This window comes from Copadichromis virginalis, linkage group LG8 (assembly GCF_057382275.1).
Source record: "Copadichromis virginalis isolate Kocher_CV1m ecotype Utaka linkage group LG8, C_Virginalis_male_GT1.1, whole genome shotgun sequence".
Lineage (NCBI taxonomy): Eukaryota > Metazoa > Chordata > Actinopteri > Cichliformes > Cichlidae > Copadichromis > Copadichromis virginalis.
In genome coordinates this window covers 10,365,763-10,381,118 of record NC_140625.1, presented here as the reverse complement: position 1 = coordinate 10,381,118, position 15,356 = coordinate 10,365,763, and the positions used below count along the sequence as shown (strand labels likewise).

The 15,356-nt window shown below is 42.0% G+C and overlaps 4 protein-coding genes and 1 non-coding gene across 6 annotated transcripts in view; all 5 read right to left on the bottom strand.

Moving 5' to 3' along the window:
• snx29 (sorting nexin 29) overlaps positions 1-737 on the bottom strand; it is a 143,548-nt gene extending 142,811 nt beyond the window's left edge. The window contains exon 1 of the mRNA XM_085465703.1: positions 337-737. Coding sequence (XP_085321829.1) covers positions 337-343 — 7 coding nt within the window. The 5' untranslated portion in view covers positions 344-737. The remainder of the gene's footprint in view (positions 1-336) is intronic.
• A 4,452-nt stretch (positions 738-5,189) lies between these two features.
• Positions 5,190-6,304, bottom strand: LOC146702724 (transmembrane protein 238-like). Its single transcript, XM_085467202.1, has one exon. The coding sequence runs from the start codon at positions 6,173-6,175 to the stop codon at positions 5,681-5,683; it is 495 nt and encodes a 164-aa protein (XP_085323328.1). The 5' UTR covers positions 6,176-6,304; the 3' UTR covers positions 5,190-5,680.
• A 140-nt stretch (positions 6,305-6,444) lies between these two features.
• On the bottom strand, positions 6,445-6,764 carry LOC146702723 (phosphoinositide-interacting protein-like). The gene has a single exon (XM_085467301.1). The coding sequence runs from the start codon at positions 6,748-6,750 to the stop codon at positions 6,445-6,447; it is 306 nt and encodes a 101-aa protein (XP_085323427.1). The 5' UTR covers positions 6,751-6,764.
• Positions 6,765-8,939: 2,175 nt separating this feature from the next.
• Positions 8,940-15,281, bottom strand: rsl1d1 (ribosomal L1 domain containing 1). Of its 2 annotated transcripts, none has more exons than XM_085465702.1 (10): positions 14,879-15,281; positions 14,284-14,368; positions 13,911-14,050; positions 13,640-13,778; positions 13,102-13,250; positions 11,860-11,961; positions 11,430-11,523; positions 9,709-9,834; positions 9,445-9,609; positions 8,940-9,340 (listed from the first exon to the last, which is right to left on the bottom strand). In XM_085465702.1, exons 2-10 carry the CDS (start codon positions 14,314-14,316, stop codon positions 9,212-9,214), a joined length of 1,077 nt encoding a protein of 358 aa, XP_085321828.1. In that variant the 5' UTR covers positions 14,317-14,368; positions 14,879-15,281; the 3' UTR covers positions 8,940-9,211. The 2 variants fall into 2 exon arrangements, with proteins under 2 accessions (XP_085321828.1, XP_085321827.1); XM_085465701.1 differs by having other exon boundaries at positions 8,940-9,343; positions 14,879-15,047.
• Positions 11,643-11,770, bottom strand: LOC146702722 (small nucleolar RNA SNORA55). The gene has a single exon (XR_014922114.1). It is a non-coding gene; the product is annotated as a small nucleolar RNA SNORA55 (small nucleolar RNA).
• Positions 15,282-15,356: the final 75 nt, after the last annotated feature.

The window sequence follows — 15,356 nt, the reverse complement described above, 5'->3', positions numbered from 1 at the left end:
CATTATGGGGTTTCCAGTTGTTTACACACTGGAAACATTTGCAAAAATAAGACCGTTTTAACACTTTCATTCCTGAGAAACCCCACTTACATTGTGCGGAACTGCTTCGTTTTCCTGGAGCATTCTTGACCTCGATCTATCGTTTCAACAAAGCTAGCAAAAAGGGGGGAAAGCCATGTGTCGAACAATATCAGACATTATGGAAACCAACTAAAAGGCCCCCAAATGAAACTTAGAAAGTCTCGCCAAGTTTCTGAGCAATCTCCTGCAGGCGTGATTTGACATGTTGTGATTTTATGGGTAAGAAACAGAAAGCAGTGAAACAGCAAATCTTACCGTTCATCCTTATAAACAGACTCCAGTAGCATCCAAGCTAAACACTTCCCCACTGATACCATTCATCCCTTGATGTCGCCTTTAATCACAAGAGGCTAGCGATGCACCGGGACCATGCTGTCTCTTTGGCCGAGCCGGACCCACCCAAGGGCGGCGTGAGGACTGATGCTTAGTCGGTGAACAGCGAGGCCTGCCGGTAAGCTGCAGAGCTGTGAGTCTACCACTCTGACATGTAGGAGTTGCACACAGCCAAATACACGGGTAAAGTGCGACAAGCACGAACCGGAGTGTGTTTTCTAACCAGCTACAGGACGGCTCTAAGGTGTGTTGGGCCGTTTCGGACAGAAACGGACTGTTTTCGGTTTGCTGCCTGCGACACTGCGAAAAAGGGAAACGGAGGACTGACATAGCAGCGCCAGGGTCACATGACAAAACACACAGTCGTCATATGACGGCTAAGCGGAAGTGGGAGTTGTAGTCTTTTGTAATATAACTCTAGCGTTTGAAACAGAAGTAAAAAGCATTAAATATTTAATCTGAAATCAAAAGTGTAGAAAACGTTTTACACCAGCCCTGCCACAAGGGTGCACAAGCTGGTTTTCCCCCAGAGATGTCCCTAATTCAATTCAGTTTTAATTATATAGCCCCAAATCACAACAATGGTTGTAGGGTAAAGACCCCATAATAATACAGAGAAAATCCCAACAGTCATATGTATCCCCTATGAGCAAGCACCTGGCGACAGTGGGAAGGAAAAACTCCCTTTTAACAGGATGTTAACATGCAGCAGAAGCAAGTTCAGGTTTGGGTGGGGTCCGTGTTAACAATGGCTGCTTCAGGTGCTGTTGGCCAACAAGGTGCCTGCAGAAACTAGTCCACCGCAGGATCATAAGGTCACATGAAAAAGGAAAAGTTTTCAGAGGGTAGTTTTCAAGCTAAAGCTCAGCCAAAATCAGTTCGTGCAAGAAAGCAATGATCTCAAACACAGCAGCAAATCTACAACAGAACGGCTGGAAAACTAAATAATGAATGTGCTCCAATGACCCAGTTATTTCAGTCCAGACCTCAGCACCCCTGAAATGCTGTGGTGCCACCTTAAGAGTGCCGTGCATTAATGAAAACTCCTCCAGTGTGACAGCCTCATAAAGCAATACAGAAAACAGTTGCTTCATGTAATCGCTGATAAAACTGGTTCTACAAGTTATCGAATCATTGGGCGCACATAAAACTTTCTTTTTCACATGACTGTAAAATAGATCTCTTACGACAAGAATAACCAACTAAAGCTTTAAAATAAGTGGTATGGAGTCCAAAGAACAATATCTATACCCGTAATGCAGTGGGGTATAAGCAAAAGAAAATGGTTTATTGTACTTGGTTAAATTGTGTGCAAAAAGGGTGCCATGATTAAATTGTGTTCATCCAACAACAGATTTTTTTGAGTGTACTAACAGCAGTAGGAGAAAACACGAAAACATAGAAATACTTGAATAAAGTAAGAGTACATTAATAATGCACTTTAATAAAGTACATTCGATCACCACATCCTGTGGTGCTCTACTTTGCAAGGTTAACGGTAACCTTGTTTCTAGTTTAAACTGCTGCATTTGTATCAGCTGACATCAACTAAGCACATACTGTAAATACCCAGGTGTTTGTAGAATGAATAAACAGTTAAACTGCTATGTAAACTGGCATCTAAAAAGTATCAAGCAAAACTGATGATTGAATATGAGACTTACCTGAGGACAGCACTGGGGAGAGATGAAAATTCCACATAGCCACTTATTGCAGGCCATGCAGTGTCAGGTGGAGCAAATGCTGTATGCAGTCTTGTGAACACGAGTCATGTGAAAGAATTTACAGATTTTATGTATGCACGGCTAAAAAGTCTGAAGGACCTGATGTAATGATCAACTTCAGCTGTCATAAAAAAACTACTCTTGCATGTTTGACATTCAGCCTGCAACAAAGGTTCACAATGATAGACTTTCATGGTTCTATGACTCAGAAGACTCCATAACTGCATTTATCTTTGACTGTGCCTATTATATGTTTTATAGCAAATCAGGGTATGTGTTTAGGCAGGTGGACAGAGAGTCTGGGACAATAACATGGCAAAACGAGCACCAACATACTAATTTATGGTATTACTACTTGTGTATGATTAACATGATATCAGTATTATTATTATTATTTGATTTAACATGGGTGGTTCAGAGTTTAGCACCCTGAAATTCATACTTTGAACAGAGTTTATGAGCTCACAGCTGGTCCTGGACCAAAAGATAACTGGGAGTCGAAACACTGGGAGGTGATCGCTGTAGGTTTTTTGGATAAAGGAGGAGGTGTTGGTGGCATTTAACAGCTCTCCAGCCCAGTCATTTACTCTGGGCTTTGTTTTTTATCCAAGAAGAGGTAAATCTTCAGTCATGTCTGAAGTAGATCTTCGAGCTAACAAAACTCAAGTAGAATCGCTTACAAAATAAGATATTGGCAATGTAAAAAGTTACTGGAAACCTACGCTCATGTCCAACTCAGTATTTTTTTTTCACAGTTAAAAGAAAAAAACATCTTCTTTGTCTTATACTGAGCCTTAGTGCAGCTCTTCACACCATCCTCTAAAAGAAGCTGTTTTAGCTCCCTCCCTTTAAGTCTTCTTTCTTCTGATTGGCTCGTCCAAATAAAAAAAAGTTCTAAACAGCAGGTTTGTCCTCACAGCCATTACTCAAATGACCATATTAAAGATGTTTTTAGCCAGTAGTAGAAAGAAAAGAAAGAAACACACCTGATATCGAGCATTCAGAGCACCTTTTCTTTTGCTCATAGTGATAACTTGTCCGTATGCTCAGCAACCTTTTTCAAACTTTGGGTATGTTTAATGTAAGCATCTGCAGACGTTTACAAAATTGTTGGTACCCTTCGGTAAATGAAAGAAAAACTCACAATGGTCACAGAAATAACTTTAATCTGACTAAAGTAATAATAAATAAAAATTCTATAAATCTTAACCAGTAAAAGTCAGACATTGCTTTTCAACCATGCGTCAACTGAATTATTTAAAAAAATAAATGCATGAAACAGGCCTGGACACAAATGATGGTACCCCTAGAAAAGAATGAAAATAATGTGTCCAGTAATCAGCATCACAGGTGTCTAAAATCTTGTAATCAGTCAGTGGGCCTATATATAGGACTCCAGATAGTCACTGTGTTGTTTGGTGACATGGTGTGTACCACACTTAACATGGACCAGAGGAAGCAAAGGAAAGAGTTGTCTCAGGTGATTAGAAAGAAAATCATAAATCATCCAAGCAGCTAGATGTTCCTGTGACTACAGTTGCACATGTCATTCAGAAATTTAAGATCTGCAGGAGGAAAATTGATGACAGATCAAAGAGACGGATAATCCGAATGGTAACAAAAGAGCCCAGAAAGACTTCTAAAGAGATCAAAGCTGAACTTCATGCTCAACGAACATCAGTGTTAGTTCACACCATCTGTTGTTGTTTGAGCCAAAGTAGGCTACATGGGAGACGACCGAGGAGGACACCATTGTTGAAAACAAATCATAAAAAAGCCAGACTGGAATATGCCAAACTACAGTTGACAAGCCACAGAGCTTCTGGGAGAATGTCCTGTGGACAGATGAGACAAAAATTGAACTTTTTGCCAAGGCACATCAGCTCTATATTCACTGACGGAAAAATGAAGCATATCAAGAAAAGAACACTGTCCCAAATGTGAAACATGGAGGAGGCTCGGTTATGTTCTGGGGCTGCTTTGCAGCACAGGGTGTCTTGAATCTGTGCGGGGTACAATGAAATCTCAAGATTATCAAAGGATTCTAGAGAGAAATTTGCTGGCCAGTGTCAGAAAGCTTGGTCTCAGTTGCAGGTCATGGGTCTTACAACAGGACAATGACCCAAAACAAGCAGCTAAAAACACCCAAGAATGGCTAAGAGGAAAACATTGGACTATTTTAAAGTGGCCTTCTATGATCCCTGACCTCAATCCTGTTGCGCATCTTTGGAAGGAGCTGAAACATGCAGTCTGGAAAAGGTGCCCTTCAAACCTAAACAACTGGAGCAGTTTGCTCATGAGGAGTGGGCCAAAATACCTGCTGAGAGTTGCAGAAGTCTCACTGACAGTTACAGGATTCGTTTGGTTGCAGTGATTGGCTCAAAAGGTTGTGCAACAAAATATATAAAAGTTGTGGGTAACATCATTTTTGTCCAGGCCTGTTTCATGCATTTATTTTTTTTTAAATAATTCAGTTGAAGCATGGTTGAAAAAGCAATGTCTGACTTTCACTGGTTAAGATTTATAGAATTTTTATTTATTATTACTTTTGTCAGATTAAAGTTATTTCTGTGACCATTGTGAGTTTTTCTTTCATTGACCGAAGGGTACCAACAATTTTGTCCACGTCTGTACTACTGTAACTGTAACATACGAAAAAAAATGTGGAAAGTCATAATAAGTCGTCTTATATTTGTAACAAAACCTTCTTTGACAGAAGGTCAGACCTGCACAATGTTAAAGAATTTGTGTACCTTCATAACTGCAAGGCTTCAGTTGAACCACACTCTGGGCTGAATCGCTTTCTTAGGGTCATCCCGTCACATGGTTTATTGATTTATTGTCTGTGCCTCTATAAAAGGTCTAAGTTCTTAGTTTGAAGCCAATCTGTGATAGATTTTATTTACCATGTAGGGCCATTGATTGTTGCAACACATATAAGCACACAGGGGGACCTGAAACCAGACAGCTGGTAGCAAATAGCTGAATGATCTAAACTTAGCTTGACTTATCACTTTCATGACGCATAAACAAGCATGGAACTTTCCTGTGTCATCAAAACTACAATGTGTTTATTTTGGGTGACGACATTGAAGCTTTTTTAACATAAAATATTAATTTGAGTAAATGTTATAAATTTAACTTGTTACAAAAACCATAAAAACCACACATCATTCCTCTGATCGTGTTTAGCACACTTCTACTGCCGTTCTTTTACAATAAAAGGCTGTCCGTAACACATTTATCAATATACCTTTTCATTTTCTATTTACAGTCAAAATCTGTGACGCGAATAATATCAGAAATAGTGATAAGTGAGGAGGCTGTTGTCTCTTAATCGGTGTCATGTAAAAACACTGTTATAGTGTGCAAAGTTTGCATCTTATCAGCAAGGTACAATCATGTGGCTCTTGTCAGGGCAGCACTTCATTGTTACCTAATCATTAGTTGTGCATGTTGGTAGAGCAAACACAAAATCCTTTTCAACAAAAGGCAAATATAATGATCGCAGTCCGTGTCTCTGTGTTCTGCCGTGGAGCAGCTCACACTGACAGTGTCTCTCTCACAAATTCGTTTGAAGTAGAAGCCAGGGTGCCGTCGTAGATTGTAGAGAGCGACACATCTGCACCGGCGTTTACAACTCCGTTGTCGGCCGGGGGGCCCTGTCTAACCAGCCTGCCGCTCTTTCTGAAGGAGTTCCTGATCCCGCTGGCGAGGCGATCAGACAAGCGCCTCACCGCCCGGCTCAGTCCACGGTTCTTCTGCTTCGTCAAGCCCACGTCGTCCTCCAGCTCCTCCGGCGGCACGTCGATGTTCCCCGTGTACCAGAACACCCACCAGATCAGGCTGAGGAAGAGGATAATGGCCCCGCCGTAGACAAACAGATCGTGGATAACCAGTCCTCCAAACACCCCAATCATTATAATCAAGACACCGAGTATGTCGTGGGCCACTGCGAACCAAAATGAGCACTTGCAGCGGCCAACTCCTCCGTACCTCTTCTCCATGATGGGCTCCACCTGTACAGGTGTTGACATGATAACTTATCCAAAGAGTTTATCCAGACGTGGAAGAAAATCCAAAGCGACAAACTTTAGCAGCCGGTGTAAAAGCAAAGACAATCAAGTCTGATCCTCGCTGAGAGAAACATAAAACAACCTGCTGTGACACGGTCAAAGTACAGTGTACTCAGGCCATTATCAGCAAGAGCCACACCAGCTTGACTGTACTGGATGTGTCAGAGCACTATAAAGAGCATTTAATAGCATTTTATCTTTGACATCATCAAGTCTTTTCCATCTTCTGCTCAAGCCCCCTGGCTGATCCGTTTCCGCCTTTCCTTCTCTTTCAGAATGGGGACCCACACCAGCCCCATCGCCACAAACATCAGCCCTAAAGACAGGCAGGCCGAGGCTACAGAGCGGGACGCTTCAGTCACCCCTGAGTACTGGAGCAGTAAAAGTACTGCGCCTGCTACAGACATCAGAGATCCCATCACAATCACGATGATAGGTTTGTGGAGGTAAGCACGGCCCGGGCCTTCAGCAGCTGCTGGCTGTGTGTCTGGGTACAACCGCTGGCTCCCAAAGTCACCCGAAAAAGAAGTTTCCATAGTTGAAACAAAGCCTTGTACCTTTGATGTACAGAGAAGGGAGATGATAGCAAGTGGACCTCAACAGGACACCGATTGTCTTCTTTAAATCAGTCCCGAGCCGTTCTGTTCATTCTCTCAGTCCATGCAGACATCTGTCAAGAATGCAGCACCTCCCAAAAGTCACATGAAAGAGTTGTATCATCTGCACGATGACCAAGTGCCTGATGCATCTCTTAATCTGCTGCTCAGTAACCCGTGAACACGCTGTAATTCCAGATGGGCCACCACACCCACACAGCTGAGTGAGGACAGACAGTCGCAGCCCACCTGATGACAACAATGTCATCACCTCTCATTAGCTTGCTGTCAGGACGATCTTGTTACAGTACACTTCCAAAACAAAGGCTGTCTATTCGAAAGCAGGGAAAAAACAACCCAAAACTGCTTATTGTCACAAGAATCAGATGGTGTGTAGAATGTTATGCATGCTTGCAGTTTCTGACATTATTATGTTGCAAAGAAATGCAGAGTTTCATATATTGGATATACTCCACCCTCTCTCTCTCTCTCACACACACACAACGCACTATTACTTGCTGACAGCTGCTGCACAGGCTAGGTATTATAGGTATTATTCCCATTAACAATGGGGATGTCATCTGATACAGCTGGATGGCTTTGCAAGCACAGAGCCATATCCAGCACAAGCAAACAAGGCTAATACATGTTAGAGCAAACAACTGTTCATACATATAGATAGATAGTCTGTATAAATCCTCAACCATGTAAGCCACATGATTATTCCTTGCTGATGTACGAGCTAATCCTCCTTGATGTAAGGTGGATGGTGTTCCGGTCTCCTCTGAGACCTGAGTGAGCTCCTTGGACAGTCTGTGTAATTTGTGGCATAGATGCACTGATAAATCATGTCCCAGAGGTTCCCAAACAGAGTGCAGTTTAGCAGTGTAGTTGCCTATTCACAATTATTTTGCTGCCATTTGACCAACAAGTGCAGCTGTAAATAACAGGAGTAGCTGAAAATACTCATCTTTCCAGGCCTAAAAAAGCAGCATCTCATTATCTTCTCTAAATTGTTCACAGGATTACACATCAGGCTTCATCCACTGCTCGATTACTTTATGCATCTTTGCAAGTTTCCAAATATTAGAGAAATTGAAAAAAAATCCACCTTTCAGAACTAATGAATGTCATAATAAAGAACTGTGATTCATTTACAATAAGCAAGGCTGTGCCTGCACGTGATAGCAAAAACATTCTGAATATGAGGTTGGCAAACAGTTAAATTCAAGTGTTTTATTCACATTGCTGCCTTATTATAGCTTTTAAATGGAGACTCGGGTTTGATAGGTTGAGCAACAATGATTTTTTATAGTGGAGGAATTAATCCATTTTTGTGTGCACACTCTACTTTCAGGAAGTCATTGTAATTGGGCAAATTAGCATCACTGTACATAAAATCTTCATTTTAACTTGTCATGAATCCTTTGAGGGCATTGAATCTGCTGACATCACGGAGCAGCGGGGTTTCTCGTTTGTGAGGTTACTGCCATTAGCGTCACGTTCAACAAGTAAAATGCACCAATAGATTGACTCACCTGCTGCACAATATTCCCCCCACAATTTTCAAAAACTCACCGAGTGCCTTTTTCAGCACATTTTGGATCGTTGTCAAAATTATACACTCATCAACATTTCCCACCAGCCAAACTACTCAAACACTGTTACTAGTGAAGTGTCTGTAATTGAACACTTGAATCTTAGCAGAAAATGGCTGTAAGCCTTCAACAACAAACTTTTAACATCTCCAATTGAAGCTGAATTTTATAATCCCATATTAATCATATAAATATAATTTGAATGCATTTCCATTTGTCAGTGGCAACAAGTAATCATATTAACCAACTACAGCCCTTAACCCTGTAATACCATGTGTATTGTATTTGAGCTTGTGTAATGTTTTCACCCACAAAACGTAAAAGAATTGCACATTTTTTTTGCAATAAATTGCATAAAAACCATTAGGTGCATTGACAACAGTACACATGAAAACTAATGCACCACACTTTAGCCCTGCATCAGGCGGTGACTGGTCCAGGACGTACCCCGCCTCCGCCCTATTGTAGCTGGGATAGGCTCCAGCCTCCGCTGCAACTCCTCCAGTTTCAAACACATTTAATGACAAAATATTTCAGCGTTCAGGTTTTATTACAACAGCACGTAACCCCAACACTGTATATGAAAACTGGGAGAGAATCTTTCACACGTTAGCTGCTTGATTAGGTCGAGTCCAAGGCACTGACACTGTATGATGACTCAGCACAAGATGGGCTTGAATCAAACACATGAGTAGTTTTGTCTCTGTCATCAAACAGTGACATTACATTCACAGAATACAACAAAACTAGAGGGAAAAAGAAGAACAGAGAAAAAAATAATAATTCAATGTCCACGTTAACGATCATTTCACTTTAGGTACTTTTCTTTTTACTTTGGAGTCGGTCTTCTTGATCAGTTTGCTCTGAGCTTTTGTTCCTTTCTTCAGCGCTGCGGGTTTGGGGGCTTTCTCCAGCTTCTTCTTTTTGGACGCCTTCTACAAAAAACAGAGGAAACGTTAACGATGCCAAAGAAAAACAAAACCTGAATCATCTGCTGAGGTTCCCTTCAACTCAAACAGCTGTGAAAAGTACTGACCTCCAGTTTAGGCTTTTTGACAGGGGTTTCTATGGGAACCAGCTGTGGGATTTCTTCCTCGTCTTCAGCTGCTGCTTTATTTTTCTTCACCTTCCTCTTGCCCTCTGCAGTAGCATCTGCTTGCTCTTTGTCCTCCGTCTTATTTTTCTTTGTGGATGCAGATTCCTGAAATGCACACAAACTTGTTACTTTTCCGAATGTTTCAACAAATGCAGCTTATACAAAAAAAAAAAAAATACATTTTGAGTGCTAACTTGTACTCACCTTGTCTTTAGGCGTCTGAGCTTGTTTAGACTCCAGGACAGAGAGATGGCCCAAGTCTGAGGTGTAGACAGGCAGAGCCACCGACGTTTGACTCTTAATGTGGATGAGTTTAATCACTGGTCCTTTCTGTAAAACAGCGATCAAATCAGACACGGCAAGAAAAACTTGCATCGATACATAAAAGAACGCTGTGCAACTTTTTGAATTCCAAACTGAAATTGCAAACTCTAAATAGTGTTGGACGATATACTCGATGTATCGTAAGTTTGTCCACGTACCATGGTTAAAATAGCTTTATCGTAACCATCGAGTATAGGTTGCCATGGAAATATTAAGCTGTCTGCACATAATTCACTGAGTTTTTTTTCTCCCACAAGCTGCGAATGCATCATTAATCCCCCCTCCCAACCGGAAAGTTTTCTACCCGGCACACTGCACTGAGCATGCGCGTTTATACACCATCAGAAAGGAGAAATATGGCGACGGCAGGCGATTCAGACTTGGATTTCACGAGGAGGACGTTAAACAAAATGCGGTAATTTGCAAATCATGCCGTTAAACTATTGCCGGAAAAGGTCGAAGAACCACAAAGTTATTCCACCAGCTGAAAAGTGATCCACTGCAAAATGAAAAATGTTTTAAACTCCACGTGTGAACGTCTCCCCGCACACCAAAGAAAACTTTAAATAAACCAGCTGTGACCCGACCTACGACTGCGATCGGCGAGAGAAAAACAGCACGGTAAGTTTAATTCCATGTTATTTTTTATCAAACATAAAGTTATTTTGGTCTGAATCTGTGAGATCTCTACACGTGCCGTTTGCTTGGTTACGTAAAGTCAAGTGAGTTTGTAGCTTCCTTGTTTGTGTTTAGGCACATTTCACGACATTGCGTAACTGCGTTTTTAATAGTTTGCCGTTTTCGCTGTTCGATGGTTGTTGAAATGGTTTATTTGAGCTTTTAGCTGAGATTCGGATGTTTCTGTGGATCCACACACGCTGACTTCACTTAGGCTTAAACTGCAGCTCACTCCCTTTGTCCCCGGTGCTGGGGACACTGAGGCTCAGGACATATTGTGATATTTTATCGCGTATTGCAACATAGCCACAAAATAATCGGAATATTAGATTTTCCTCACATTGCCCAACCCTAACGCTGATCAGTGCCCATTTTGCTGCACAAAAATTGTGCCGTTTGATACCGAGAGGTGCGTTTTCTTCCATACACGAAACAATCAATTAACAACTGACTGCACGAAAGACCCGATCCCACTGAACGCATCATCCATCACGTTTAATCACAGGCAAAATAAAAACTGCTGAAGCCAATGAAACAAATCAGCTGTTATCTACATGCTATTATGACACGTACGACTCAAAACTCTTCATTTCTGCACCGAGACGCTGGATTTTTGTTTTTCTCACCAGTAGACTGGTGCTGGAACCAGTTGTGGGGACTTCCCTCCCACGCTAAAGAGGCAGAGCCTAACTGGGGATTTATGTTGCCATCACTTTGATGCAACTACAAAGCCTTCTAAAACTACTGCGGCTTCAAACTACTGTGATTTGCACATTTCTACACAGCTACTTTTCCTATCAGTGAGAGAATAACAATTACCATCTCAATATCAGGAATATTATTGAGAGCTGGCATAGATCAGCTCAGTCGGGGTGTGATAAGTCTAAAATCTAACAACCAAATGTAAAACAAAAAGTTCTCACCATGCGCAGTTTGGTGACCACTGTTTGCACGGCAGCCTCGATGTTTTCCGTCACCTCGTCTGCAGTCATGCCCGAGTGGGCAACACGTGCCATACTGCAACACAGGCAGAGTGCACGAAAACACAGTGTTACCAAACACACAGATCACAGCAGCAGTATATGAAGCACCAATGTGACTGTTTCTTATTTTTTAACCGAGTAAGATGCTAAACATTGTGTATCAAAGTTGTAGAGACAGGCTCCACAGAAAGAGGAGGTCCATCTGGATTTACTTTGAGTTTCTATAGCACCAGTCTGACCCGTATCGATTACAGAGAATCGACAAGGTTGTACTGAGGTGCAGTTAAGATCATCTGCTACCGAAGAGTTTTTAATAAAGGGGAATTTCTGCACAAAAAGCTGAAACCAGGGACACGTGAATAAATCTCACCAGCAGCAGCCCTTGTTGGTAACCTTCAGGCTGGTCCCCTGGATGACTCTCTCGATGTCTCTGGCCAGATGCTTGCTCTGCAGGTTCACGCACAGCGGCTCTCTGGAAAAGAAAGCAAAAGGGTAAGAATAGAACCGTCGCAGCTACACGACACCTTAAAGTCATTTGCAGCAAAGTATCCAAAACAGAGAAACGTTCAGAGAACACAAGTGGGGGTGAAAAATTGTGGGAATAAGGGGCTTTGCTTTCAATAATGTTTCAAATGACATTAAGCTCTTATCTTCTTTGGATACCTGGGTTTGCTCTTTTCTCCTCTGCTGCTGAATTTTTTTTAATGTGATAGTTTGTATTGCTTTGGCATGTTCTCCCTCCACGCTTCTTAGGCTCAATGCTATATTTTCAAATCCAATTTCTTGCATTCATCCTCATACAGAAGCACGAGCAGCTGCATTGCCAAGGGCTCGGAGAATCACCTGCAGTGAGTTTCTGAGGAAGCCGACGCGAAAAGAGAGGCAAGTAACATGATTGGTCAATCTGTTTGTATTGGGGCACTTTTACACTGGTCTATCATCTCGAAATGAGAAAAGACATATGGAGGGCGTTTCTGTCTGTTGGCTGATTTGGAATTAGAGTTTAATGTTACAGTGTTCGCACAGACGCAAGTTTATCTCCCATCTTCCACTGTCTTTTTCCTCCCCAATAGGCGTTTGTTGCTCCAAGACTCGACTGCATGCCAGGATGGCACAGCAAAGAGTGGAGGTGAGCCCACGACTTGCCACGGCCGGCCGTGGCGTTTGGGTACGATGCCACGACTGGCCAGTCTGCCAGAATGTTTGGGTGCGATGCCGCGACTTGCTACGACCTGCCGCGGCGTTTGGGAGTGATGTCGCGTTCAGGGGTGAGACTGGGACTTGCCACTGCATTTGAGAGGGATGCTGCAATCTGCCACAGTGTTTGGGAGTGATGCCGTAACTTGCCACGACCTGCCACTGCGTTTGACAGTGATGCCGCAAATTGCCAAGGTCTGCCGTGGCGTTTGGGGGTTATACTGCAATCTGCCACAGTGTTTGGGGGTGAGGCCGCGGTTTGCCAGTCTGCTGCTGCGTTTGGGGGTGATGTCATGACCTGGCATAAACCCATGAAGTAAAAAACCTTGTATATATAGTATAGTTTACAGTCAAACCGTAGTTCTTATTTTTCTAACACACACACTAAACAGGACAAACTGAAAAGCGCTCTCACTTTTTACTTTTGTAGAAATGTTTCCCGAGGTGCGATGGCAGCAGTCGGCGGATGCGGTCATCAGAAATGAACAGGTCAAAGTTTCCCAGCAGGCGGCGCTTGGCTTCGTATGGTTTGTACTCCGTCTTCAGGACCTTATACGGTATGATCTGCCACAGGCAAACACATCCCTGAATGTTTCTTACCACTGACAAGACGGTTTAAAGCAGAAAAATGTACACTCAGGATAGCAAAAAAAACAAAAAACCTTGCCCATGTCTACTTAGGAAAAATTCCCAAAAAGGTGGCAGTTAAGCCCTTCTTCCTTTATACCTACTCTGAGCAGCTTAAGTGGACTTGACTCCTCTTTGCCAGATTTCAATGAGGGTGGGAACATGATCATGGTTAGGATTAGGGTTGTGGGACTATAGTTATGGTTATTGTGTTAGGTGAGTGGTGTGATGTGATGGCTTTTCCATATGCTACTATGACCTCACACCAATATGATTGGTTGCTTGCAATGCTGAACCTGGACCAACATCAGTTTAGAACAGCGTACCTCTGATATGCCTTTGACACCTCTCTCCTGCAGAAGCTTCTTATAAAACCTCTGGGTCTGCTCTGAGGTCATGTTGGGCTCATCTCTGGTGAAGAGGCAAATCTCTTCTGTGTCTGACCGCTGGCCATGGGGCAAGGGACTGCGGATAACAAAAAGAAAACAAAAGAAACACAATGACTCTGGGGGAATGCCATTATCAACGAATTACTTTAAATTTGGAAAACATTTGCTGCGACGGAGGAACTAAAATTCAGTCGCCTGGGCTGCTCACATGCGTATGGTCTGCGCTTCTTTGGGTATCTTCCACAGGGTGAAGAGCAGGCTGATATGCTGAGTCTCATCCAGAAACGGGGCTTCACCACTAGCTTTGTTTTTTAGGAAGGCCTGCAGGGCCTGGACGGCCTTCTTTACCTGTCAGACACATTAAGTTAAGACACCACAATACAAATGAGGCAGCTTAATACCTGAGCTAAAAGTTAGCATTTGCTAACGCCAAACGTGTTAGCATGTTGAAGAAGCTAGTTGGAACCAGCTGGCTCATTAGATACGTGGTAACAAACTTTATTAACAAGCAGCGTAACCCAAACATTCTAAAAACGACTAATTCAAACAAATCTGAAATCACAAATCAATCAAACTTTTACCTGCGATCGGTCCAGTAAAGCTTTCTCTGCCATTCTTCACACGTGGACCCCAAAAAACACCAGGGCGCATGCGTTGAGCGTCATGCTATGACGTAAAATATATGTGTACATAAAATCAATATCGGATTCCACCAACAAAAAGGCTCTCAAAACAATACATATATGTGGATTTTGGGGTGTATTTATATAATCATTATTATTTTTACCCCTGGTTATTTGTATTCATGTTCTATTCTTTTGTATATTTCATCTGTTTATATGTTTTATACTCATTGTTTGTTCAATAAAGTTCCTGTAAAAAACAAAACAAAAAACAAACATCTCACCTATGGAGACAGCTCAGGATGGACTAATCCTGTCTATCCTAATGAAAATCCTAGTCTGTGAAATGCTTCTAAAATATCTGCTGCCCTATTGGCCTTATCTATCTTGAAAAATAAAGTTTTAATGTCAGTGTGAATTTTACATCCAAAAATAAAGGATATATAAAAGTAGCTTTGCCAAAAAAATTTTTTCTCTCTGGCTTAAAATGGAACTGATATCATTCACGGGAAATATGTTCAACAAGTATTTCACAGCTCAGGCCAGCAAATACCGGAAATCCCTTTTTTGCACATCGGTCTTTCTGCTTCCGGATCTGTGACTCGTCACATGACTCTTCTTCCGGCTGAAACGAAGTGCCACCAACTCCAATCAGAGACATAACAGATGATGACGCTAACGATAAAATGGTGATTCAAAAACTGTAAGGAAAATTATAATATAAATAAAAGCATAAAATATAACAGTAAAATGCAGCACTGTGGCAAATAAGAGATTAGTGCAGAGCAAATCGTTAATCACGTGATTTAGCCAGGTTTTTTTTAAAAAGTCACTTTCCTCACTTGCAAAACTCTGACGTTAAGCTCAACATAGCTCGTTAAGACATTAATCTGGCTTCGTAATATACCTCAGATCTCACTACCACCTGATAAACTTTCCCTTTCTGTTGCTGCTACCATTACTTCACTCTTCTCCACCCTGATATCTTTTTCTCACCTTGAACCCGTCCACCTCCCTGCCCTCACACCTGT

Coding starts and splice junctions, on each gene's coding strand:
- LOC146702724 (XM_085467202.1), bottom strand. CDS start 6,175: ATGTCAACACCTGTACAGGTGGAGCCCATCATGGAGAAGAGGTACGGA.
- LOC146702723 (XM_085467301.1), bottom strand. CDS start 6,750: ATGGAAACTTCTTTTTCGGGTGACTTTGGGAGCCAGCGGTTGTACCCA.
- rsl1d1 (XM_085465701.1), bottom strand. CDS start 14,316: ATGGCAGAGAAAGCTTTACTGGACCGATCGCAG. Junction 11,524..11,859: donor ACCAACAAGGGCTGCTGCTG/GTGAGATTTATT, acceptor CCTGTGTTGCAG/TATGGCACGTGTTGCCCACT. Junction 9,610..9,708: donor CTCAGACGCCTAAAGACAAG/GTGAGTACAAGT, acceptor TGTGCATTTCAG/GAATCTGCATCCACAAAGAA.